At 49.8% G+C, this 26484-nt stretch overlaps 3 protein-coding genes across 4 annotated transcripts in view; 2 read left to right on the top strand and 1 right to left on the bottom strand.

Moving 5' to 3' along the window:
• Nucleotides 1-10465, top strand: part of LOC146300916 (proprotein convertase subtilisin/kexin type 4-like) — a 53150-nt gene extending 42685 nt beyond the window's left edge. The window contains exons 15-23 of the mRNA XM_084669134.1: nucleotides 969-1154; nucleotides 4120-4240; nucleotides 4482-4553; nucleotides 5505-5671; nucleotides 6108-6278; nucleotides 6447-6550; nucleotides 6828-6937; nucleotides 9347-9409; nucleotides 10458-10465. Coding sequence (XP_084525260.1) covers nucleotides 969-1154; nucleotides 4120-4240; nucleotides 4482-4553; nucleotides 5505-5671; nucleotides 6108-6278; nucleotides 6447-6550; nucleotides 6828-6937; nucleotides 9347-9409; nucleotides 10458-10465 — 1002 coding nt within the window. The remainder of the gene's footprint in view (nucleotides 1-968; nucleotides 1155-4119; nucleotides 4241-4481; nucleotides 4554-5504; nucleotides 5672-6107; nucleotides 6279-6446; nucleotides 6551-6827; nucleotides 6938-9346; nucleotides 9410-10457) is intronic.
• A 1674-nt stretch (nucleotides 10466-12139) lies between these two features.
• Nucleotides 12140-13369, top strand: pou3f2b (POU class 3 homeobox 2b). The gene has a single exon (XM_084669999.1). The coding sequence runs from the start codon at nucleotides 12242-12244 to the stop codon at nucleotides 13367-13369; it is 1128 nt and encodes a 375-aa protein (XP_084526125.1). The 5' UTR covers nucleotides 12140-12241.
• Nucleotides 13370-18404: 5035 nt separating this feature from the next.
• On the bottom strand, nucleotides 18405-25795 carry fbxl4 (F-box and leucine-rich repeat protein 4). 2 transcript variants are annotated; one of them, XM_084707466.1, is made up of 8 exons: nucleotides 25675-25795; nucleotides 23819-24262; nucleotides 23308-23638; nucleotides 22272-22516; nucleotides 21326-21539; nucleotides 20258-20329; nucleotides 19636-19948; nucleotides 18405-19539 (listed from the first exon to the last, which is right to left on the bottom strand). In XM_084707466.1, exons 1-8 carry the CDS (start codon nucleotides 25746-25748, stop codon nucleotides 19376-19378), a joined length of 1857 nt encoding a protein of 618 aa, XP_084563592.1. In that variant the 5' UTR covers nucleotides 25749-25795; the 3' UTR covers nucleotides 18405-19375. The 2 variants fall into 2 exon arrangements, with proteins under 2 accessions (XP_084563592.1, XP_084563602.1); XM_084707476.1 differs by having other exon boundaries at nucleotides 23819-24510; nucleotides 25675-25789.
• Between the last annotated feature and the right edge of the window lie 689 nt (nucleotides 25796-26484).

Below are 26484 nucleotides of genomic sequence, written 5' to 3'. Positions count from 1 at the left end.
AAGCAAGGTTTACCGCAACATATCCATACTGTGCTATGACGAGAAAGCATAGAATGTAGTGTTTTCCTGAAGACATGAATAACCTTGATCAGAAATGCCTATTTTATGACTGTTTTAGATGCTTACATTAATTTATTTATGCATTAAGCATTTCTGTTCTATAGTTCTTTGTGAACTCTTTTTAGAGTATGGTTTGCTTCAATATGACCAATTTTTCGGTGGCTCTTTTCCTGTGGAAAATGAGTGTTGAAGAAAGACAGTCGCTCATTTATGTGTGTTTGTGTGTGTTTGCATGTGTGTCAGCATGTTACAGCCAGAAAGCGTGGGTCAGAGCTTTGCTGTGGGGTGTGATTGATAGATGTGTTGCCATGGGAACGAGGTGTAAACAGGAGTGAGCTGTCAGTCTTGGCACTGTGCTGCTGTCACACCAGATGTGCTGTTTGCGTGCGTGTCTGTGTGTGTGTGTGTGTGTGTGTGTCTGTGTGTGTGTGTGTGTGTCTCTCTGTGTGTGTGTGTTTTTTTAAGGGTGTGTTGGGGGAGGGGACTTATCTGTTTATCATCTGGCTCATATAACCACATATCTAAAACCCTTCACCTATCTTGCTTTATCTCTTTCTCCTTCTCCTTCGACCTCACTCCCTTTCTTTTTCCCTCCTTTCTGTTTCGCTTCCTTCCTTTCTCCCCCCCCTCTTGCCCAGTCTCTTTTCTTCTCGCTCCCCCCCCCCCCCGCCATCCACGGACATTCTCTCACTCCTGCACCCTCTCTCTCCCTGTTGCTCCTCCTTCTATGCGTTCTTCTGTCCCTCGCTCCCTCTCTCCAACTCTCTCTCTCTCTCTCTCTCTCTCTCTCTCTCTCTCTCTCTCTCTCTCTCTCTCTCTCTCTCTCTCTCTCTCTCTCTATCTCTCTCTCTCTCTCTCTCTCTCTCTCTCTCTCTCTCTCTCTCTCTCGCTCCCTCCTTGTCCCCCAGGTGTGTGTGAGCCTCAGCAGTGTGTGTCGCGGGGACTTGTCCGTGCAGCTGGAGTCTCCAGCGGGCACGGTGTCGGTCCTGCTGGCACCGCGGAGGAACGACGACTGGACCGGCGGCCTAAGGAACTGGACCCTGATGACGGTCCACAACTGGGGGGAGACACCCCATGGGCCCTGGGCCCTCAAGGTCAGACTGGATCATCCATGGGTTTCAAGGTCACCCACAAACCATCTTCCCACACCTCGACACGTGCAGACCCTCCCTCTCCTCACGGCTTTGCCCCATCAAGGGACCCTCCTGTTCTTCTCTCTTCCTACACCTCTCTCTCTCTCCTCCTCTTCTCTCCCTTCCCTCCTCTTCTCTCCCTTCCCTCCTCTTCTCTCCCTTCTCTCTGGTGTGTGGATGCAGTAGAGGGGTCAGGAGGAGAGTCAGGTGAATCCGTGACCCTGGCCGCTTCAGCCCCTCTCCTGACACCTGACTCCCCCCTCAGTGGCACAGCCCACACCCCCACAGTTCCTGCTGTGGGCGGGGGGGGGGGGGGGGCCTGGAGACAATGAGGGCCCTGTATGCTACATACCCTGTGCCTCAGTATATATATATATATATATATATATATGTGTGTGTGTGTGTTGAACTCGTTTCAAACAGTTGTAGGGTTATGCTGGAGAGATGAAAGAGACTGTCTATCTCCTAGACCCAAACCACACACAAACCACACATAAACCACACACACACACACCCCTCTCGCGTCCTCCTGCAGATTTACTGTCCCCTTTGTGACCAATTACTCAGGCCCAGCGCACGAAAGACAGCGAGAACACAGCACACACACACAGCACACACACACACAGGCGCACACACACTGCAGAGCAGGGATGCTCATTACCAGTGAAGTCAGTGTGCTCAACATACATTAACACACACATCTGACTCCCCGACAGCTTAACACACTGCTAATAAGCACACACGGCGTTTAACACGCCTTCGACTTAGCGTATAGTATCACCGTTACCCCAACCTACAGACACATAAGCACACACATGCACACATGCACACAAAAACACACGCATGCATGTGGGCGCACACACACAAACATGCACGCACACACATGGAAAAGGGAATGAAGAGAGCAGGGGAGAAAAGGAGAGGGGTGTTGAAATGAGAACACGGGGAGAGGGAGCAGGCCGAGTGACCTTCCAGAACAGGCAGGGGTGACAGGGTGAAGGACAGTCCGAGGGCTGGACAGCCACAAGCAAACAACACTTTCATTTGAAAGATTTCCCCCACTATCCTCCTACTAGGAGTGAGTGAAGGTTTACAGAGTCAAATTAGAATACCAGTCTCTCTCTCTGTCTCTTCCACTTTCTATCTCTGTCTCTGCATCTGTCTGTCTGTGTGTCTCTTCCCTGCTCTCCTAATCTTTCTCTATCTCTCTCTCTCTTCTGCATTGAGTTAAGCATGCCTCTTACGTAAACAAGGATTAAACACATACATACAGTCCCACACACACACACTTGGCAGTCACACATGTCATATTATAGGTAATGATATTGTAAGAACACCACACACTTTTTCACAAACAGATCTCCCGTACGCCCACAAACATACACCCACAAAAATATAAACACACACAAACACACATCGATGCACACACACACACACACTCTGGCCCAAGGTGGATTTCTAGAGGTGCATACATTTGCATGTATTTCCATATTTAATGAGTTTGGGGAGATCAAGCGATCCAAGTGCTCCTTTGTGGGTATTTCTCTCTCTCTGTCTCTCTCCCTCACTCTCTCTCTTCCTCTCTCTCTCTATGGCCCTCCATGTGAATATCACCCACTGTGTGTTGGCACCTCGTCACAGATGGTCGGGGGCCGAGGGCACCCTGTGGACATGGGGTACCTTTTGTGTGTGTGTGTGTGGAGGGGGACGGGGGATGGGAGTGTGTGTGTGTGTGCGTGCATTTGCATGTGTGTGTATGTTTGTGAGTGTACAGTTCTGAGTGAGTGTGTGTGTGTGTGTGTGTGTGTGCTTGTGTGTAAATAAGAATGCGCGCATGTGTTTGTGGGTGTGTAGCAATGTGTACATGGAAGTGTGTGTGCGTGTGCGTGCGTGTGCGCGTGTGTGTGTGGTTCCCTGCGTGGTGAGTGGCCACTGTGGCCCTGTTGAGGATGATTGATGCAGCTAAGGGAGGAGAGAGAGACCCAGGCTCTCACACTGCTGAGACCCTGCTGCTTTACATATGTACACCCAGCAAGACTTCTACTGGCATCCTCCGACTCTCTCTCTCCCCCTCCCTCTCTCCCTGGCATCCTCCACTCTCCCTCTCTGCCTCTCGCCCTGGCATCCTGCGCACACCCCCCTCCCCCCCTTTTCCCTCCTTCCCTCTCACTCTCCCCCTCCTTTATCGCTCTTCCTCTCTCCTTATCCCCCTCTCTCCTGCCTCTCTCTCCCCCCTTCATTCGCATCCCTCTCTCCGTCTCCCTTTCTTCCTCTTCCTCTCCTACTCCCACTCCTTCTCTGTTCTCCTCCCCTCTCTCTTTCTTTCTTACTCTCGTTCTCCGTCACTCTAAACCGTTCTGTCACCCTTTCTTGCAGTTATTTTCTCGCTCCCCGACTCACTCTTTTTTTCTCCCACCTACCATATCCTCCCCCATCTCTCACGTCTATTTATCTCTCCAAGCTGGTCTCTCTCTCTAACTCGCTCTCTCTCTTCCGGCTATGCATCTCTCTGACCTGGTCTCTCTCATTTTAACCCTCTTGGCCAGTCCTTTGCTGGTCTAGTCTCTCTGACCTGGTGTCTCTCTCTTCATCGCTCTCTCGTCTGGTCTCAGCCTAGCAGGCAGGCTATTGATCCACCTCTGGTGTCCAGCTGTTTGTTTACCAACAACAGATCAATACCTCAACCAGCTGGAGACCACCGGCAACAGCCTCTCTCTCTTTCTCTATTTCTCTCGATCTCCAAAACACACACACACACTCACTCTGACTGTAAGTGATATTGAGCAAGCGAGACCCATTCTACTTTGCATTAGTACTGACAACAGCTTTATTTGTTAATGTAATCAGGTTGATGTGTAACTGGCAGGTGTATGTGTGTGTGTGTCTGTGCGTGTCTGTGCTCACGTGTATGTGTGTGTGTCCCCAGGTGACAGACCATCTTGGTACGGTGGAGGCGTGTGTGAGGGAGGGGGGGGCAGAAGTGGCTGCTGGGGCCCTGCTCAGTCTCACACTCACCCTGTACGGCACCTCCCACAGACCCCCCCGGGGTGAGCCTCTCTCTCCCTCTCTCCCACCTCCCACTCACTCTTTCTCACTGTCTCTGACTCTCTCTCTCTCTCTCTCACTCTCTCTCTCTCTCTCTCTCTCTCATTCACTTACTCTCTTTCTCTCCATCTATCGGTCCAGCTCTCTCAATTTCTCTAGTCCACGGTAGGGGGGGTCACCAGGGGGAGTGATGTGTAATTACTGTTTGACCCCCGCTCACACCCCCCCCCCCCCCCCTCTCAGTGTGGGCTAGTTGCCTGCTGCTGCGGCTCTCGTTAGCGCGGCCGCCGGGGATGCTGGGAAGTCTTCCACCAGGTGGGAGCTGATCTGTGACAGAGACACTCCACCTCCTACTCCTCTCTCTCTCCCCCGTCTATCTCTCCGTCTCCTTGCCTCCATCCCTGCATCCCTCCATCCCTCCATCCCTCCTCTTCTCCCAGGCCTTGGATCTGGTGCCAGTTCAAGCTGTTAGTCCATCTGCTGTCCACACCAGGCCACAGTTTCAACTGTGAGCCTGCAAACACACGCGCACACACACGCTCAGGCACAAACACATACACCACACACACACACACGCGTACGGACACACGTGCACACTCTCACACATCGCACACACGCAGAGTCGCAATTCTCGTCACAGAGATTTTCACAGTACATGACAAAGATGCACTAAGTCCCATTGACTGGGTTAAGCTAGAGAGGATGTGTTTTTAGCATTTAAAACCCTTTTCTCTAGGTACACTCTACCTTCAATAAGTCCTCGCGCACAGATTTTAAGAGAGTGTGTGTGTGTCAGTGTTCTAAAGGAAGCTAACTTGCTGTGATTATGAGGCAGTAATTGAATGGGGATGGTGTGTGTTTAATAGAGCTGTTGTTCCCTAGTGTTCCTGGCAAAATCTGAGGAGCTCTGGTTTTACACACACACACACTCACATGCACACACACACACACACACACACACACAAGCACACACACACATGCACACACAGACAGGCTCACACACAGTGTTTTTATTGTCTTTGCGTGAGTGTGTTTGTCCTATATCATGTCTGCCTGTGTTGCTTAGTGATGGAGGCAGTTTCTCCAGAAGAATGACAGGCTGTTAAAGGCTTCCTACCTGTGAGCTGCTATGAGGATGAGAAACTGCAGTGTGTGCGCGTGGTGTATGTTTGGATGCTTGTGTGACACCCAGACAGGAATGTCTGTATACTACACACGTACATAGTATAATCCTCCCCTCCCCCCATCCCCCCACATCTGTGGTAGAGCCTCAGCCTGGTGTGGTCTCCATGGGAGCGTACCATCCTGTTTCCCAAAGGGGGGTGTTGGTCCGGAACAGAGCACCTCCTCAAGACCTGGTCCAGTGGGCATATGCGCATGAGAGACGCAGGAAGGTGGGCACAGCCGATATTCCTGCCCCTCGCCATCGAAAGGTATAGGCCCTCCCACACACACACACAAATGTATACATTACACACGTACAGTACACACACACTCACACAGACTGTGATTGAGTGTTCCTATAAATCACCCATGGTGCCTAATTTCCTATGGATTTCAATTTCCCCCTCTGGACAAATGTGCATTGATCAAGCTCAGGTGTAGTGCGGCCCAGGCATCGCTGACTCTGACATGCTGAAGAATGGCTCTCAGGCTGAGGAGTGAGTGTGTCTAAGAGAGGGAGAGAGAGAGAGAGAGAAGACAAACGTGTGTGTGTATAGCAGATAGCGATGGCAAGACAGAGAACGAGAGAGAGAGAAAGAGAGACAGAGAGAGACAGCGAGAGACAGAGAGAGCGAATGAGCGTCTACAATCCTCCACCGCCAACGTAGCCATGGGTCTCAGAGTTGAGAGTCTTCCTGTCCCCAGGGCCACGGGCTGGCGTCAGGGCCGCTGGTGTCCTTCAGGAACGAGGAGATGGATGACACAGACGGGGCCGAGCTGGGGGACCAGCTGAGGCAGCTGTGGAACACTCTGAGAGACCGGCTGGAGAAACACTGGAGACCGTACCAGGCTGCTTCTCCCAACTACTCCACCAAGGTCCTGCTGTCCTAGTCTGTGTGTGTCTGTGTGTGTGTGTGTGTGTGTGTGTGTAAGAGTGTGAGAGTGTGTGTGTGAGAGAGAGTGTGTGTATGTTGGTGTAGTCTCAAGTGGTTCTGAGACAAGCAGAGACAGACTCATGTAGGATCCATCCAATCCCTGTTTCAGGAAGATGTTGCTCTGAGGAACTTCTGGCGGGCGGGGCTACCTGGAGGGGAGGAGCCTCTGGATGATGTACACAGCATGCAAGATGGAGTGGGAGGAGCCTTTGGGTCGGCACCACCGCCGGACAGGAACCTGAACCTCGATGACAGGAATCATCTTCCTTGATGGCGTCGCCTGGGAGATGGCTGAGGACACTCCTCCATGCCAACAGAGGGGAGGGGCTAGATCAGTGGGTGGGGCTAGATGAGAGAATAGGTAACAATGGAGGCAGGAGGGGAAAGAGAAGCAAGGAGAGGAAGAGGAGGGAGAGAAGGGGTGAGATTGTGGAGGCAGGGGTGTTTTTCGTTTTCGTTTAACCTTCACTTAACCTGGTAACCCGTGGAGGTCGAAAGCTTCTTCAGCAAGATGTCCCAGTGCAGACCAGACAAACAACACCAAGCAGCAGGGGGCCTACACCTCGCCCCCATCCTCACTGCACCCCCCACCCACTCCTGGTGACCTGCAACACACAGCTTTGTGTTTGACCCTGTCTGTGAAGACTGCCTCTCGTGGGTACAAATGCATATTAAAAAAATACTTACAACAACATTGACTGTCCTGGTTCTCCCCCAGCCCTCCCCCAGCCCTCCCCCAGCCCTCCCCCCAGCCCTCCCCCCAGCCCTCCCCCCAGCCCTCCCCCCAGCCCTCCCCCAGCCCTCCCCCCAGCCCTCCCCCCACCCATCTCTCTGTCTCCTGGGGGGGAGGTTTTATGAAGTGTATGTTTGCTTAGTTCAGAGTTCAATTAGCCCCCTGTTGCCCATCCTGGTCACTCCTCATTGAGTTGGACAAACACCTCGTTAGATTTCAGCAGCCTAATTTCTCTCCATCCTCAAATTAATTTCAGATCATGACAAAATCCAAGTAATATCAGCGTGAGCTCCCAGTTCCCAGTCCATTAAGCTGTCTGGGCTCAGAAACATGGCTGTTGGTGTGAAACGTCACTGTGGAGATGAGAAGACCCTGTGTTCTCTTCATGTGTTAAGATGTGCATGGTTAAGGACCCCCCAAAAATAATATGGACAGAAATGTGTCTGATTATTTTCTTGAAAAACATTCAGGTTTATTTGCATTTTATACTTTCTCTCTCTTTCACTATTTCACACACACACACACACACACACACACACATACACAATGCCACAAGTTAGCAGACAAAAACAGGCAAAAACAAGCTTGACTAGTTCTGTGGAAATTCTTGAAAAGCACTTGTGATAAAACTGGTCAGGAGGGACCAAGATCGGTGCCAGTTTCACACGTGTGGGAACGGACTGAAATAATAGTATTCATTATGCTGCTTGGCACACCAGGCTGCCAGCCCTGGCATCACAGCACTGGCTGTGTGGATTACCTTCGTAATCTGTGCCCGCCATTGAGTGCTGATACAGGTGTTCATGTGCCAGATTCTCTGTTGTCTTCCAGGGGGGGTTATCAGACTTAGCAGGGTAATCTGCTGTAAACGCAGCCTGGGGAGGGAGATCAGATGACAGCCAGCCAGCAGATCACTGATCGCCCTGCTCTCTCCTTCCCTCTCCATCGCTCTCCCGCTTTCTTCGTCTTTCTCTCCTTCTTCTGCCCTTCTCTCTCCTGCTCCATCTCTTCTTCTCTCCGCCTCTCTCTCTCCATCTCTCCCTCCCTCGCTCCACAGCCAAGCTTTATGAGGTGTGAGTCACTTGTTGATCCCCGTGTCTGCGTGGAAAAGGAGTGGCCGGCCGGGTTAGCGGTTAGACATGCAGGGAGACGTGACGAGGCTAATGTGGACATCGTGTCCAGGCTGTCATTCGGATGAACTCGATCTCTCCTCGTGGCCCGTCCCAGAGAGCCGTCTTCACTCTGACCACGGCCCGGTCCTGTCTTCGTGCCATCCCGTGTCATTCCATCTCTCTCCTCTTGTCTGTGCTCCATGACCCGCCCGTCTCTTCAGGTTGTCAGAATAGAGAGCAGTGCAGTACCCCCGTCCCCTCTCTTTCTCTTTTTTATTCGGGGGGTCCCTCAATCTTCTCTCACCCTCCACCACAATAGACCCTCCCCCCCCACCCCACCCCCTCGTCCTCTCCCTCTCTCCGACGCCCCCTCCCCCAGGGCTGCGCGTTGGTAGGGGTGCAGTTTTAAGCAGGTCTTTGAGAGTCTAATTGCATTGGTCCATAGCCCCTGAGAGCCTGCTCAGATCACACTGCACCGCGGAGGGGGTCACGTCACACACACCCTCTCAGGCTCGCTGCAGTGTCCCGCACACAATACACACAATCAGAGCACTCCCTCTCCTCTCCGAAACTCTTTCTCTCTCTCCCTCTCTCTCCCACTCGCTCTTTCTCTCGCTCTCTCTCCCTCTCGGTCATTCTCAAACTCACACAGTCTGTCAAACTCCTTTTCTCAGGGAACAGGACTTTTTTTTTGTTGCATCACACAGAGGTCTACATCTAGAGAGACAGCCTGCTCGTCTTGTTCTGATATGGGATGTTGCTTGTAGTCCTGTTGGTTGGGTGGTGGTTGCCGATTTCACCACAAGGCCAGTGCTCGAGAGTCCTAGCCTGACCTGGGGTGGCCTTGTGTTTTGTGTGTGTGTGTGTGTGTGTGTCTGTGTGTGTGTGTGTGAGTGAGTGAGTGAGTGAGTGAGTGAGTGTGTGTATGTGTGTGCGTGTGCGTGTGTGCAGGTAATGAGCTCATGGCTCTAGTTATCCCAGACTACAGTTAAATGTTTCTGTCATGCAATCAGTTGAGTATATAACAATGAAACAATCAGAGATTTTTTCGAACATCACATAACGTTTGTTGTTTGATTTTTCATTACATGGAGCGTATCTAAGAACCTAATTCTTTTTCCCTACAGCATTTGAACATGAACGAAATTCGCAGGGGGACATGAGCTGATGTATGGGGCGACAGTTACCTAATTAGACCGTTAAAAATTGAATCTTTACAGCATGCGGGTCATATAATTACTGTTAATTTAACGCTTAGATTCTTCGTCGTTAATTTTTATTCCCTTAAATGTAGTTTGGCAGCGGTTCTTGGCGCTCAAAATAGACGTTTCTGTAGGGGAGAGCACGTTGGCCCTTCCAAATGAATTAGCAGGGACCCCACAGTCCAAATAACAAGACTCGCATCATTTATGCGTTGTTAAGCCATGTAATTGAACGACCCATAGTTTGCATATTACACCATTAAAATAATGTGCTTTGCGTTTCTCCCAACACGACTGTTTAAGACTGTGTGGCGATGTGGTAATTCCTCGAATTACAGCCCTAATTACAGCAAATGTTCTTTTCATTTGGATGATTTCAGTGTTACGCCACAATGATGTTCAATATTGCGAGAATGAATTACTGAGCCGTGCCTTTAAACTTCTTCTCATTGGACTCTAATCCTCCACTGCAATGTAACCTCAAAGACATACCCTACAGTAAAATGATTAATAAAATAGCATATTATTCTCTTTGTGTCCACGGAAAGAGGATAACCTAATACGCCACTTTATTGTTACTAAGCGTATAATAGTTTAAATAGTTTGGCTGCATGTGCAGAAGACCACAGAGGAACAAGTCATTGTAATCAATAAGTTTCTTATTTGCAGTAGGCTAACCTGACCTGATTCGGCAAATTTATAGTATGACTATCCAGTCAAACACCTTCCCCTGTGGGGACAACAGTTGTTCAAGTAGTCAGTTGTTTATTTTCGTTGTATTGTTTGTGTATGTTAGCCTATAGCTTATATACATTTTGTGTGGCCTAGGTGTTTTCTTTTTCGATTTAATGGTCGTTTCTCAATAGTTTATTGAACACTTTTTTTGAGTGACATATAGTTCTATGATCAATACTTTTCTGGCTGTAATTGCCAGCTGTTGTTCATGTACTCTAATGAAAACTCAATGTTGTGTACAACAAGGAGTCAGATAGTTAAAGAGCCATATGCTTTCGCAAAGTTGGGTCGAATCTGCATCTTCGAATCTTTTTGATGTTGTCTTCACTCTCTGTTAGACGTCTGAGACTAAAGAAGTAGGTTACACTCTGTCTATCTTCTCCCCATGTTACTGCATCTTTCTCCCCAACTGTCCCTCTCCCCCATTCCCGCTCTCCCCAACCCCTCCCCTGTACCCTTTGTTCGCGCGGAGGGGCCCTCCACTCTAAATAGGCCTTTAGATAGTCACGAAGTGGGGGCGAAAGTAGCTGCGGCGCGAGCTCTGTTGTTTCTTTTACTTCTCTCTATGGCAACCAGCAGCGGCTGGGCAAGAATGTCCCTCTGCGGACAATGCCCTTGCCCTATCACACACACACACACACACACACACACACACACACACACAGGACACTAAGGGACGGCAGCTGTGACGGGCCTGACACCTGCGCTCCAGCCCTGGACTGAAGCGCTAAGCCGCTTGCGCACGTCTGTCCCGGGTGCTTTCAGGCTGATAGGCTGCCAGTGGCCTGCTATATTTTAATGACTGGTAAGAAGCATCATATTCCTAGTTTAATATTGGTCACACAACATGGACTGCATACCTAATTCCACCTCACCCTGTGATTCGGATTGAATTGAATTACTGTGGCCTATGTCTGAATTCAATTTAGTTTACATTCACACACACACACACACACGTGTGCGCGCGCGCACACACACACACACACACACACACACACACACACACACACACACACACACACATGGAAGACAGAAAAAAGGAGGAAAGAGAGAGAGGGAGTGAGTTCCTAAAACCACAATGACATCATCATCATGGTGGTTGAACCGTCAGTGAGGCCATCACATTAAGGTTGTCACACACACCCCATTACTTTTCATTCACTTCACATAGGTGCACCTGCCCCGGACACGATCCAACCAACGGCACCTCTAACCTGATCAAATATACCAGCTTGTTGTTTCATAGAAGTCTACCTCCAATTTGATTCAATTTGGATGAAGATCATTGTGGGGTGTTCTTTTACTGTGTGACTAATGCAAAACCGTATAATACTTTTAGTCAATTTAAAAATGAAAATAATGTTTTCTCATGTAAAGCCTAGGCCTAGGCCTATTTAGGCAAGAAGCAGAGATTAATGTTTAACTATTAATTTGGCATATCACACACTGCCACCCCAACTTTGGCACACATTCAGTTCACTAACGTATTTCAAAAGAACAATTATTAAGTTTTCCAAAACTTTCAGAAAATGCAATGATCGTCACAAAGTCAAGATTGCACATGAGATTGCCAACACATTTAATGCGTACAAATGTTATTTAATACGAAATGCATGTATACTTACATTTAAACAATTGAATTCACTTACTTGAAATCAGTGAGCTATTTAGACTGTTGCATTAAAAGCATATATCCAATACTTTACTCATTATACTATTCATAATATTCGTTTTACTAGAAGGCCTTGGACAGGATATCTATCACCTGCGAGAATGGCAGAACTATTCCTTATTGTTCCATTGAGAATCTCCAGATCGGCGCGCTATTTCCCATGCAGTACCCAGTCTCGCACGTCCAGAGGTGCCGCAGAACTCGCTGCTCTCCCAGAGAGGGGGGTAGTGTTTGATGAGACTCCCAGCCAACCAATGAACAGGCCGTTGCCCTTGGCAACCACGTCCATCAGCCGCGTGTAGCCAATAAGCGGCCGGGCCAGGCGAGCTCCAGGTGCGTGTCGCTGCGTCCACTTGGCACAGAGCCTGGGAGACGCCTGTGGCAGCGAGCGGAGTAACTGTCAAATGCAAGGTTTCTTTAATAAGAGCTATCAGTCCTGCTCTGAGAGACATGGCGACCACAGCATCTAACCACTACAGCATCCTCACCTCCAGCGCCTCCGTTGTGCACTCGGAGCCCGGAAACATGCAGCAAGGCACGCCGTACAGGGACGCGCAGACCCTGTTGCAGAACGACTACTCACTGCAGAGCAACAGTCACCCGCTCAGCCACGCGCACCAGTGGATAACAGCGCTGTCTCACGGGGAGGGCGCCCCGTGGTCGAGCAGTCCCCTTGGCGAGCAGGACATCAAGCCCTCGGTGCAGGGCACGAGGGACGACATGCACAACTCCCCCAACCTCCAGCACCAGCAGCGTCCACCACACCTGGTGCATGCGCCGCACGGGAACCACCACGACGCCCGAGCCTGGAGGACAACCACCGCGGCTCACATACCGACCATGGCAACTTCAAACGGACAGGGTCTGATTTATTCTCAGCCCGGGTTTGGTGTGAACGGACTGATTCCCGGTAGCGGACAGGGAATGCACCACCACAACCTGAGAGACGCACACGAGGAGCATCACAGCCCGCATCTCAGCGACCACGGACACCCGCCGTCCCAGCAGCACCAGCAAAACCATCATGACCACTCGGACGAAGACACGCCGACCTCCGATGATTTGGAGCAGTTCGCCAAGCAGTTTAAACAACGGAGGATCAAGCTGGGCTTCACGCAGGCAGACGTGGGTCTCGCCCTGGGGACGCTCTATGGAAACGTGTTCTCCCAGACCACCATCTGTAGGTTTGAGGCCCTGCAGCTCAGCTTCAAGAACATGTGCAAGCTGAAGCCTCTGTTGAACAAGTGGCTGGAGGAGGCGGACTCGACCTCGGGCAGTCCCACTAGCTTGGATAAAATTGCTGCCCAAGGAAGGAAAAGGAAAAAACGGACCTCCATCGAGGTAAGCGTAAAAGGGGCTTTGGAGAGTCATTTCTTAAAGTGCCCAAAACCCGCGGCCTCAGAGATTACGTCCTTGGCGGACAGCCTGCAGCTGGAGAAGGAGGTGGTCAGGGTTTGGTTCTGTAACCGGAGACAGAAGGAGAAACGGATGACTCCTCCCGGTGGACCGCTCCCCGGGACCGAAGATGTGTACGGGGACACGCCACCACATCACGGAGTCCAAACGCCGGTCCAATGAACAGCTGTTTTTATTTATCCTGAACATTATATATAAACCACTGGACTATATTGATAGAGGGTGTTTTATAGTTGACAGAGAGGAGAGTAAGAGAGTTCTCACACAAGATCTGCTTTGAATATCGTTGAAAACTGAATAGCAATGGAGATTACGAGCTTCTTCACGAGCTGTAAGAGAGCATTGTAGGCTCTGTTTTCGAGGATATGCCTATGTGATTCGACGCAGTTTTTAGGTGTAGCCCTATTGTGGATTGGAAAAAAACACTTGACCTGAAGGGAATCCTGATTCAAAACTAGCTTCTTAACTTGACGGTTTACATTGTCGACTTTTCTAGTGTTTTGAATCTGTAAGGGTGATCCCCAATTCCAGTTGTGTTCTGGACGTGTGCATCCTGCAGAGAGCCCTATAGACCTGTAACTCCAGCTGTCCCAAACACTCAGCACTGCCATTTATCACCCAGTTATGTTTGACATTCAGCATTGTTGTTGGGTGTTCCATTTAATTATAAGGTAGCTGCTAGTTAGCCCTTTATTATGATCAATTATTGCGCGATAGGCCTACGTTATTATTATGTGATTGTTATTATTATTATTATTATTGTTGTTGTTGTTATTATAATTATTATTGTTATAATTATTATTAAGCCAATATTAAACGCAGCTATACTAAACTAGAATAATTTCGTTTGGCTGTAGGGAGTTTTTATATTCTGGACCATCAACCTCCTCTCTTGCAGTGATATAGGAGCACGTGCAGTTCTAAACACAAAAGGCTGCCAACAGTGAGCCTCGCGCCATGCAGGCAGGTCACGGAAGGGCTACGTGGCGACGAAAACCTGGCACTTTTCTCAAAAAGAAATACAGCAAGTTCCACAGAACATTGTGAACTATTTTGTATATAATGTAAAACATGACATCATGGCTTATTCTCACTGGGGCACTTTTTTCTTTCAATGTTTTAAACAGAACAAGCTATAGCAGTTTATTTTTTTATTCCAAATGATTTGGCACAATATTATTATATTTCTTATGTTTCTATTTAAAGTTATTTGTCACTGGCATTATTATTGTTTACAGTGCAGCCTAATGTTTTGCATATACATGTACAGGCTACATTTTGTTCATGAATTGTTTTTCATAGGCCTCGATATTTTAATTCGCTTTTACAGTGATAGGGTCACTGTCATTATAATTACAATCAAACATGTGCTTTAAATACGAATTGAGATTAATTTGGTAATTGTGTTTTAAATGATTGGCCACTAAACTATGAATCATACCATATTGGCAGAGAGGCGATATTTTCGCTGCAATATATTCTATTTAAAAGATATATATGTTTTTAAATTCCTTTAAAAAGGAAAAAGATATTCAGATATCATTTATTGATTAATATAAACAAATGTTTCTAAACCTCCGAAACGTCATTATTATTATTAGTTTCAATATTATTGGCTGAATTATAAGTTTGTTTATTTTTGTCCTTTGGCCATCTTCCAACCTTGTTTTTGGTATGGCTGATCTATCCCAGATTTGATTGGGTGTCTTGTAATCGAGGTTCTAATTTATTATGATACAAAGATGTAAATGATACAAAGTAGCCTACGAGAGATAAACCACAGTGGCATGGAGAAGGCTATTGAGGAACATCTTTTTTCTTCTTCAGCGAATTGTCATAACGATCACCGTCACTGCTAAGTGTATATACATATTTTCTGATAACCGTTTGAATTGTTTGTAGCTTTGCTTTATTTAATGCAAAATAATATCCAGGGACACGTGACCTCTCTCCGAAGCAACCTTTTCAGTCTTTCTTTGGGAGAAAAGAAACGTCAGAAACGTCGGTCATGACTTGGAGAATCTCCTGTAGCTTTAAGTAATCCGTCAATCCTACAATTCATTTAAAATCAAGAAGTGGGATGATATGATTTGATGTCATTTCTTTTCATGTACTTATTTTTTTATTATTATGATTTTGTATTTTGTTTGTCACATTTTCTGGTCTGAGTGAACCATGGGCTCAGTCAAGACGCGCAGAGATGGTGATAGAAATATGTTTAGGTATTTCATCACTTGGTATTATGAACAAAGACTTGCACATTTTTAAATAAGGGGGTTGATATTAAAATACTTTTTTCAACGTCGAGATTCTATGAATTTTTATTCAGAGCGCTTTGAAAGACACACAGCTGATTGCATTGTTTGATATTATACCCACCACATTAATCTGTGTTTGCTATGCTTTTTTTTGTCTTCTCACAATTGAACGTTCACGTGTCACAGAGGTCACGTGAATGATGGGGACAGAGTGACAACGGAACAGGAGGCTGCAGGGCTCGCGGCCTGCTCCACCTGTCTGTATACTGTCAATCAAAGCCTTCTGTCCCGTGCGCTTCGGGGCCGCAGAGGCATCGCTCCAAACTTGGCCCAGGCTAACGTCGACACAACGGTCAATAAATCAATTCGGATACGATTCAACTACACTCTGCTGGGCACAACTGGCGGGACCCCAGAGGCCAAACAAGCGTTCTCTGACGGATATATCAAAACCACGCAGTGTCTGAACTGCAATGTCACCCCCGCGATGACGGATCAGGGATCGAAGACTGCATGATCCACACCCAGCATAAAGCTTACACACTACAAGGCAGGTCTCTGCTGAAGTAAAACAGGGATGGTCGTAGTTACGACTTTCGTCTGACAGTCGTTAGACCACATTGTACTCTACGTCGAAATAAAGAATTTTATTGGAGTAATCACCGGCACATTATCCGACATACTTATGTTTCAACCTTGTGTGTTAGTGGTCTGGTCTGAATATCGGAGGCTACAGGCCTAGTGTGCATCCGCTCGGTCGGGTTAACTCCAACTCGTCTAAAGTTTAGGCGTCCAGAATGTGATGTGTTGTGTAGCCTAATCCACACCATCAGATGTCCTTCAGCAAGCTATATTTTGTGAATACAACAGTAGGCCTACAAATTGAGATGTGCGTTTTTGTAGTCTATCCTAAACACATTGGCTTGGAAAGGAACATTAGGAAAATTAGAAAACCAAACAGGTGCTAGTTTGTCATTCGGCAATTAGTAGGCTAAAACTTTATCATCATGTTTAAGCATAGGCTACATTCATACATTTCTAATCTTCAGTAGGTCTAGCCTAATTGGCTAGTAGTGGGTTAGATAGGCTATCTAAAAAGAGCATCAGTTGCCTGATATATAGGCCTAGCTATCAATATGCGTTTAGAGGAACTAATATTCATGGGTCCTAACGAGGCAGTATATGACTTGGCGTTTCCATTAGGATGTGGCCCGTGCACCCCTTTGGATGTTACACGAGCTGTGAACTGCAACGTTTCATAATCAGAAAAGTACGGTCGCGTGCACTTCATCTGCTCACTTGCAGATGCAATTAATACTGCACCACTTTGATTACATTTGTAGTTATTTTGCCGTGACTTACAGAGATTTCTCACGAGACTCGCAGAGCCTCGCTGGTGCTGATAAAACAGGTCCTCTGCCGCCATCTGGCGGAATCCACGTCAACGTTACGCCATGGTCCTGTCAGCTGCATTTTGGTAAAATTAGTGATTTTTTTCGGGATAAAATAAACGACACATTTGTGTTTCATACCATGGTAAGCCCCTCAAATTCCACTAAATTGGAATTGGAGAGTAACGCGCTTAGGATGGAAGGGGAAAGATAAGCAGTGCGCAGAGACAGCCCTAACTAAAAGAGAAAACATAGTTTATCACCAGCGGAAACATGATTTGATCTTGTTTCCGAATTGTAATATAACAACTTGAAAGCGCGGACCATGACAGTTAACTTGTCTAGTAGGGTGTGTCCACATTTCTTATTGACAAATTATTTAATAGCTCCACGTTCTCTCTCTCTCTCTCTCTCTCTCTCTCTCTCTCTCTCTCTCTCTCTCTCTCTCTCTCTCTCTCTCTCTCTCTCTCTCTCTCTCTCTCTCTCGCTCTCTCTCTCGCTGTCGCTCTCTCTCTCTGTCTCTCTCTCTCTCTCTCTCTCTGACCGAATGCAGTGATACGTGCTCACGAGCTCAGATAATTCCATCGGTTGACATTGTTGTTCTTCAGTCTCACTCAGACGCATCAAACCTAATTATACTCGACGCACTTAAGTACACAAATGTTTGTGTGCATTCATTTGTAAACGAGTTATTGTTTAATTATAACTTTGCGTGAACTTCGCTGATCAGCGGGGCGAAACGTGTCTCCCCTTCAGCCTGTAATTACTCGGGCTAATTGCTCGCCCTGTTAAAGTGACACTTTGCCCGCGCCTCAGCCAGGCCGTCTTCGACTTCCGAATGCCACTTCAGAAACATTATCAGCCTTTAAATGGTTCAGCGTCTCCATATGTCTTTAATGGTTCTGGTTTCTCTGATGAAAGTCGCCCATGGCGGAAGGGAGCAGGAATCAACAGGAATACATTTTCACTGCTTGTCTTCCTGACAAAACGTAGATAGTGGTGGTGAAAGGAAGAGGGGAAGGAGTGTTGAGTTAAAGACCTGGAAGAACTGGTGGAGGAGGGAAAGGAGAAAGATTGGGTGGGAGGGGAAAGAGGTGGAAAGGAACTGGTAGAGGAGGAGAAGGAAGAGTAATCAATGGGGAGACGGTCCAAATGAATCCTTCACCAGCACCCGCCTGCTTCTCTGTCATTAGGGCCCATTACTGAGCCTCAGCACAAGCCATTAAACCAGGCATAAACAATTCATTAAAAGGCCGTTAGGCAGACAAGCTACTGTCACTCCTCTCTGTGGTATTAATGGGATGTAAACGGTAAAGGGTTATGGCTAATTCTGCTCCCTCGGCTTGACTGACTGATGGCCTTCAATTGTTCTAAAACAAGGGAAAGACCTCCATGTCCTCATTCTCCTCTCATTTCTTCCCCTCTACTGTAGGGTAGAGAGCAAGTAGTATTTATACCCAGGGAATATGACCTGTTACAGGAGCAGTGGAAATAACAACATATGATAAAATGACATCAAATTGAAGAAAAAACTAACGTATAACCTAGTTGAACAGATCAGCCATTTAATGAAAAAAATCATCATCCAGACATCTCAAACAGATTTACAGTCATTTCTCTTTAATTTCTTGTTTTTTTTGCATATGTAAATCAACATGGCTGATCAGTATTTTCATTGGTTTAAAGTCCTGAGGACCATTTACTATGTGACTTTGGTGAAGGGCAAGAAAAACAGGGCACCGAGCTACAACCACAGACACACACACACACACAACATTCAACCAGAAGCATAAGGCACAAAAAGACTTCACACACTTGCGAGCATGTGCTTAAAAGGAAACTTCAAGTTTTTTTTGCGTAAAGTAAATGCTGTTCAAGCACTTGCACTACTTGTAAAGGTGGATTCATTTAATACAAAATCATTCAATAAATAATTAAGGAATATCAACAACATTTTTACAATCATACAAATTCTACTACAATATTGAACATCGAATATCAATGTTTGTCTCCATGTAGTGAGGGACCTGTCAATGTGTGTGTGTGTGTGTGGGTGTTAAAGATGATCAGACTGTGGCTTTGTGTAGAGAAGGCCATTTAAATGACTCCTGAACGAAAGTAAAAACTTAATTAAAAGAATAAAACAATACAATAAAAACCCCTGAGACTGAGGCTGGAGGCTGATGTGGAAATGTGACTCCAGAAGATGTCGCAGACATGGCAGGGTTCCAACCCCGTGTGGTAATAAAACACACCCCAACCTCGAATCAAACACACCTAATACCTATGCCTCTATGAAATGCACTACAACCTCTACCACACCGATCGAAATCTCCCATCAAACTCCCACCTGACCTCCGTCAACAGGGTCCGCCCCTGAGCCCTCTTCCCCAAGGCAGAGAGAGGGTATGTGTGTGGGGGAGGTGGGTCTCATTCTGGTGTCAACCTCCCACCCTTCCCCTCTCCCCCAGGATCTCTGGGTGTCCCACCAGGCGAGAGGGCCCGCCTCGGAGGCGCCGTCACTGGGTGAAGCTCTTCTTAATGTCCACGCGGGGGAAGAGGGCGGAGAGCTCCTGGACCACGCGGGCGTCCACCTGGGAGCAGAAGGACACGTCCAACAGGAGCAGCTTCGGACACGCGGCCAACAGCTTCTTCAGGGAGGCGGGGCTCACCATCCGCGTACCTGTCAATCCAACACCCGACAGCCAATCAGGACCACTCCTCAGCAACAGCTCGGGGCCAAGTCGCCGCGTCAACAGAGGTTCGCGCGCGTGCTCACCCAGTATGTCGATGTGCTGCAGGGCGGGGCAGTTGGCCGCCAGCTCCTCTATGTCCGAGTCACACACGGTCCGGTTGGCGGTGAGGAAGAGCTTGCGCAGGCGGGGCAGGGCGCGGGCCAGGTGGAGGAAACACCCCGAGCTGCTCTGCAGCGTGGAGCACCAGCCCAGGTCCAGCTCCTCCAGCTGCCGGCAGCCCGAGGTCACCTCCGCCAGGCCGCGCTCCGTCAGGCTCCGGCTGCGCCACAGGTCCAGGGAGCGCAGCGAGCGGCAGCGCGCCGCCAGCATGCTCGCCACGGCGTCGTAGTCCTCGATCTGCGTGGGGGGGGGGGGGGGGCAGGTGGAGGGGGGGAGGTCAGAGGGCGGTTTGGGGGGGGGGGGGGCGTGTGTGTTGGTGTGTCCTTGGCTTTTTCGGGGGACAGGATGAGGGAGGTGAGAAGGGACGGGGGGGTGGGGGGGGTAGGAACTGTGGGTGGGTGTGTGTGTGTTTGTCGGTCTGGGTGTTTGTGTGTGCGAGTCCTCAAACTGCAGGGGTGGGACAGGGGAGGTCAGAGGGAGGGGTAGGAACACAGCATGTGTGTGTGCGTGCCGCGCGCGCTTGCGTGTGCGCGCGCGTGTTCTTACCATCACACAGCTGCCCAGGTTGAGGTGTCTCAGCTCCACACAGAAGGTCAGAATGCTGAGCAAGGAAGTTTGCTACAGCAGCAGCAGCCACAACAACAACAACAACAACAACAACAGCAGCAGCAGCAGCAGCGACGACAACAGACAGAAAGAGAGGAAGGGGGGCGGGGGGGGGGGGGTGAGGAGTCAGTAAACAGCTCAAAATTCAACGGGTGCATGCAGTCATTTCTGTAAACACGCAGTAAATCGAGACAAAAAAATGTGTGTGTGGGAGCCACAACTGTCGTGTCATTTAATATCCCTCGAAACCACCTGGCTCTGGCCCTCTCCCCCCCGGCAGCGTGAAGACACCTGATAGGACAGAACAGTCACCCAGCTCCCCTCACTCTAAACACCTTCCTCAGCTCCGGGAAGGGGCCCCTGTCTGTGTCTGCACCGCTCTCTTGAGCTCGGGCAGCTACGACACAATCCAGCAGTCTGTAGAGGCAGGGGTGGGTGTGTGTGTGTGTGTGGGGGTGTGTGCGAGCGTGTGTGTGTGGAGGGTGTGGATTATGAAGGGTTCCTCTCTGGCACCATGACAGTGAGAGAGCGCTGTAATTAGCCCGGTGACAGGTTAATGACAGCACGACACGTAGAGCCATTGCAGACACTAGTTGCTCTGTCTGACGGGGTAAACAACCACTGACATTTGACACCCCTCTGCCTCGCAACGCCACACACACACGCGCACGCACACACGTCTAAGCCTTACAACGCCACACAAACACACACACGCACACACACACACACATCTGCCCGTTAGAATACCAGCCTTCCCCTACACACACCTCCCGCCACACACCACTAGGCTGTCTGCCAGCAGACACAATGAGACATGAGGAGATAGTCAGAGTTGTGGTTTGGTACAGGCTTGATCCTGAACAGCTATGCACCTCAGGACCCCATTGTCGGGTTCAGCCCTACAAACCCGAGCTCTGGGTTCACCCATACACACCTGAGCACAGAAAGCACCTCTTTCTGGGTCTGGTAGAGCAGACTGCCTACCTCTATCCTGGTAGAGGAACGTACCTCGATCTTGGTGCGGTAGAGCACCAGTCTACGGAGTTGTGGAAGCTTGGAGATGTGGGTGAAGGCCTGGGGGTGGAGCCGGTCGCAGGACGCCAGGTTGAGCTCCTGGAGGGCGGGGCAAGCCTGAGCGACCACCTCCAGACACGCCTCCGACAGGAAGTGACAACACGACAGCTCCAGAGACACCAGGCCAGAGCCACAGACTTTCAGGAAGCTGGGGGTCAGGACAGGAGGGAAGGAATTAAGGATGTGTATTAGTAGTGTGAACGGCCTCATACATCCTGAAGCGAGTCAGTTAGGGTGGGCTTTAGGGGGGGATTAAGGTGAGGGCCGGTCAAAGAGAGAGGGTGAGAAAGAGTGACAGGGAGATAGAAGGAGGGCGTACCTGCTGAAGCCAGTCAGGGCGAGAGGGTGAGAGGGTGACAGGGTGAGAGGGGCCTCCCTGCTGAAGCCAGTCAGGGTGAGAGGGTGAGAGAGTGAGAGGGTGACAGGGTGAGAGGGGCCTACCTGCTGAAGCCAGTCAGGGTGAGAGGGTGAGAGAGTGAGAGGGTGACAGGGGCCTACCTGCTGAAGCCGGTTAGGGTGAGAGGGTGACAGGGTGAGAGGGGCCTACCTGCTGAAGCCGGTCAGGGTGAAAGGGTGAGAGAGTGAGAGGGTGACAGGATGAGAGGGGCCTACCTGCTGAAGCCGGTCAGGGTGAAAGGGTGAGAGAGTGAGAGGGTGACAGGATGAGAGGGGCCTACTTGCTGAAGCCGGTCAGGGTGAGAGGGTGAGAGAGTGAGAGGGTTACAGGGTGAGAGGGGCCTACCTGCTGAAGCCAATCAGGGTGAGAGGGTGAGAGAGTGAGAGGGTGACAGGGGCCTACCTGCTGAAGCCGGTCAGGGTGAGAGGGTGAGAGAGTGAGAGGGTGACAGGGTGAGAGGGTGACAGGGTGAGAGGGGCCTACCTGCTGAAGCCGGTCAGGGTGAGGGCTCCCCGGTTGCCGGTCCAGGACAGGTTGAGCCTCTGTAGCAGGGCGCAGCGGGCCTGCAGGTGGTCCAGAGAGGCGTCCGACAGGCGGGCCCAGTAAGGCTGCAGGCTCAACTGGATGTACTGGAGCGGGTCCGAGCAGTGCTGGTGCAGCAGCTTACACGTCTGGGCAAGACAACCCAGGTCTGGGAGGGTCAGGTGACTCACTATCAACTGGATCAGCTGGAGAGGAAACAAGAGGAGGAGAGGAGGAGAGAGCAGGAGACAAAGGAGAGAGTAGGAGAAGCGTGGAGAGGAAGAACGGAGATGATGGGTGGGGGGGGGAGAAGAGGGGAAGGGAGGGGAGGAGAAGGGAGAGAGGAGGGCAGGTTAGAGTAACCCAGTGAAGTGCTTATCTGAAACACAAAGCGTGATCTGAGAAGAAGTGAGTCGGCCTGTTTGTGCAATCTGCACACGTGCCGCCCTCACAGAGAGAAAAACAGAATAGATGAATATTTGTGTACGTGTGTGTGTGTGTCTGTAAGTATGTGTGCGTGCGTGCACTGTGTTCAGCAGGCTATCAGCTGGCAGATAATAGCTGTATTGTGTTTCAGACACACAGGGGCGTGGGCTGTGAGGAGTGAGGAGGGTGACAGCGGTTTGGAGCGGAGATACGGGGGGGGGGGGGGGGAGAACATCCAGACTGCTGCTGCAGTCAGCTCCTCTCACACCACCTGACATGCCTCCGTGGCACCTAAATTACTGGGTTTGGAGGCAGGGGATCAGATAGCTCCATGAGCTGCAGCTACAGTGTCTGAGTGCCTCTTTGTGTGTGTGTGTGTGTGTTGCGGGCGTGTGTGTGCGTTTCACAACCATTTGGGGAAAGTGTATGTTGCAGCCATGAGTGCGAGTACCTGTTTGTTCATGAGTGTGTGCGTTAGTGTGTGTTGCACAAAGGCTTGGGATTGTGCGTGTTGCAGTGCGAGTACCCCTTTCTTAACATGTGTGTGCGTGTGCGCCCCTGCTTCACAGACCTCATAGGGCAGCTTATCGAAGTAGCCGTTGCCGCTTTCGTTCCTGCCGTCTCCGCCCGGCCCGCACGGCCCCAGCTCGGCCAGCTCATCCTCGCTGTCGCTCAGGTCGCCGATGTCGATGACGGGCATCTTGTAGAGCGACAGAATGGGCCTCTCCTTCACGCCGCGGAGGATGACGGCGTCCAGCTCCGTGTAGTAGCCCAGCAGGGACGAGTTGACCTCCAGGCGCAGCAGGTTGGTGGGGAAGCTCAGCTGCTTGATGCTGGGGGAAAACTGCCTCGCCTGGGGGCTGAGAACCTTGGTGGGCTCCCCTGACCACAGCACCTCCCACCTGGGAGGGGAGACAGAGGCAGGGACAGGGCCCTCCGTCAGATCCCTCCGCCACTTTTGTCTTGTCAACTTCCGGGCTGATGCCCTCCATCCAACAAACACTTTCCCTCATCCCAAGTCCACCACCCCAGACACACACGCCTCCTCTTCCCAGCCCCCAGGCCCCCTTGTGTAGCCCTACCTGACATCGGAGGGCTGGTTCTGGGAGAAGGGGTTGAGGGAGCAGGCCAGGATCCGGACGATGGCCCCAGGGTGATAGGTCTCCAGCACCTCCACGGCCGTGGGGTACACGGGCTCCTCGAAGGCCAGCTCCAGGAAGTCCTGGCTGTGGAAGCCCTGCGGGGTGCGGCGGAAGGCGGGCGGCGCGCTGGCACACTGCTCCCACCACTTCCCGTAGGCGCGGAACACGGCGGTCTGGGTGAAGTCGCCCGAGCTGGGGTAGACGTTGGGCACGCCGGCCAGGTTCCACATGGTGTAGGACATGCTGTTCTCGCTGCCGTAGTGAGAGCTGAAGTCCAGCACCTCCTTGGCGTACTGGTCCACCTCCACGCTGACCGGCAGCACCGCCCGTTGGCCGGACTCCACGGCGCGCCGGCTGGTCAGGGCCTCGCCGCGAGTCCCGCTCCTGGACCGACGCCGCAGACAGATGTAGTAGAACATGCTGAGCAAGGTTAGCATAGGGACCTCCTGTGCCAGGTCCAGGGAGGGATGAGGGTGGCGGGGTGGAGGGGGCTCTGGGGGCCTGGGGAAGTCAGAGGGCAGGCGCGGTGGGGGTGGAGGGGTGGGGGTGCGCGAGGGGAGTGAGAGAAGCAGTCTGGCTCGCAGGGTCTTGCTCTAGAGGGCACAGCGTAGGAACCCAGCTGCATGCATCACCTGAGGGTTAGACACATCACCTGTTGGTTAGAAACAAATACACACATGTGCACACACACACACACACACAAAAGCATTGGAGTGAGAACAATGACAGACAGGGTATCTGAGCGGTTTTAGTGTTTGACTCGTTCTTGTACCAAATGGCTTTCCACAGCCTGGCGATGTGAAATCTCACATTCCACAAAGACTTGAGCTGGAAGCCTGAGCTGAGACTCAACTTTCACTTCGTCAAAAGGCGAGTGGTGTGTCCCCAGTGTTTCCTCCAGGACACACAACTGTTGAAGAGGTTGAAGGTCCTGAGGTTGTTACTGTGGCATCAGCAAAAAATTGTTTGTTGCCGTTTGCTCAGGCAAGGAGGACATTCAGTGGGTATATTTAGAAGAAACAGTTCTGTCCAGGCCCCAAGTCAGGCGTTAAGGGTATGACGGAAGGGTATGATTGGGGAGGGGACTACAAGCTCTTGAGTTCAGTGACAGACTACCAAGGACTTTATTAGTCTTGGTGCCCTGAGAGTCTGAGGCACCCAGTCACAAACACAGCTAGATCAAACATGTACAACATGTTCCACCATTTGAACCCTCACTAGCTCGATTAGGAACAACGGGCAAGCTAATTTAGCAAACCATACTGTATACCACATTCATTCAACCACATGCATTAGCCTGTATCCTGTAAAACGCTATTTTACTAAATACAATTATAACGTTTCGCTTGATCTAGAACGAGCCCGTTCCCCGTTAGTCTTAGTGTAAAGAGCAGAAACACCAGAAGGTTTTTGTTTTTCTGTTACCAGCTGTGTACTTTGTTCTCATATGGGCCTTCGCCCAAAGTACATCTGGTAAAATCATCATGACATTGCAACAACTCTAGTTGCTAACATGGTCGTTATGAAAACACACAGCCGCAATATGAAGCTCAGAGGACAATGATCATCATTGCAAGTTTATCATTCATTAGCTAGCCAGTTACAGTGATGGGGATGGTGCTAAGCTAAGATAGCCGTGCATTCTTCAGGTAAATGAAAACATTAGCTGGCTTGCTAGCTTGCTAGTCCAGCTAGCTGGGCTTGGCTTCCCGTAAGCTAACGATAGCGAGCTAGAAACCAAGTTTTGTGGGACATTGCTACGTCAAGGAAACTAATATAAGGTATTTTGAACTTACACCAGTTCGTTGTTAAACGATCCATTAATGTACTGAATGTGTCTTCTTTCCATTCTAGAGACAACTCTATTCATAAAACCGCATACACGATCTGTCAGTTCTGTTTACACCTCGATTATCAACATCCGGTTAAATATGGTCGTGGGGAAGTGGGGTATTATGGGAATTATAGTTCTCTATACTAAATCGTTAGAATCTCCTAGAATGGTTGTTTTGCAGATTTCATTTAGTGCCTAAGCATTTCTAAAATGTAGATAAATGTGTGTTGGCTAAATTGGTGTATGTCACACAACCCAATGGCTTTATAGAGTAGAAATCTCACAGAGAGTAAGTGTGGACCACATTCCCATTCCATTCTGCACACACATATATACACACACATATACACACACACACCAACACCTACACACACACACACAGACATGCACACACCTCCTATGGTAAACATTATAGGCTACTCAAACCTGTATGCCTTGGGACTGTTTGTCTATGTGTGTGTGTCCACATCGTGACTGTCAGTTCCTCAGACTAACTGCTGATCCACTCAGTCTCCATTGCACTCAGGTCTTACTGTCACCGTAAAAGAGCAGCCTGTCTCAACGGAATACCGGAATACCCCAAGTGAATGACAGTGATTCTGTCATTAGCAGACATCCTCAGAGGAGGAGACCAGGTAATGATCGACCAACAGCTGTATGAGCTTGCTTATCTCTCCTGCTCTGACTAACAGCTCTTTGTCTATCCTCTTCTCATCCCCTCCTCCTCTCTACCTCCTTTCTCCCACTAACAGCTCTGTATACTCTCTCTTTT

The sequence above is a fragment of the Hypomesus nipponensis genome, chromosome 2, assembly GCF_054491055.1.
Source record: "Hypomesus nipponensis isolate SF chromosome 2, ASM5449105v1, whole genome shotgun sequence".
In the NCBI taxonomy this organism is placed as follows: Eukaryota; Metazoa; Chordata; class Actinopteri; order Osmeriformes; family Osmeridae; genus Hypomesus; species Hypomesus nipponensis.
Note: the sequence above shows the minus strand (reverse complement) of the source record. Positions and strands in the feature narration are given on the sequence as shown.

Bases quoted from the DNA above. Each gene is read 5' to 3' on its own strand.
- fbxl4 (XM_084707466.1), bottom strand. From the start codon at position 25,748: ATGAATAGAGTTGTCTCTAGAATGGAAAGAAGACACATTCAGTACATT. The intron at 23,639-23,818 runs GTAGGGCTACAC...CTCCCCTCCCAG, and splicing joins AACCAGCCCTCCGATGTCAG to GTGGGAGGTGCTGTGGTCAG. The intron at 22,517-23,307 runs GTCTGTGAAGCA...TTTCCTCTCCAG, and splicing joins TCGATAAGCTGCCCTATGAG to CTGATCCAGTTGATAGTGAG.
- pou3f2b (XM_084669999.1), top strand. From the start codon at position 12,242: ATGGCGACCACAGCATCTAACCACTACAGCATCCTCACCTCCAGCGCC.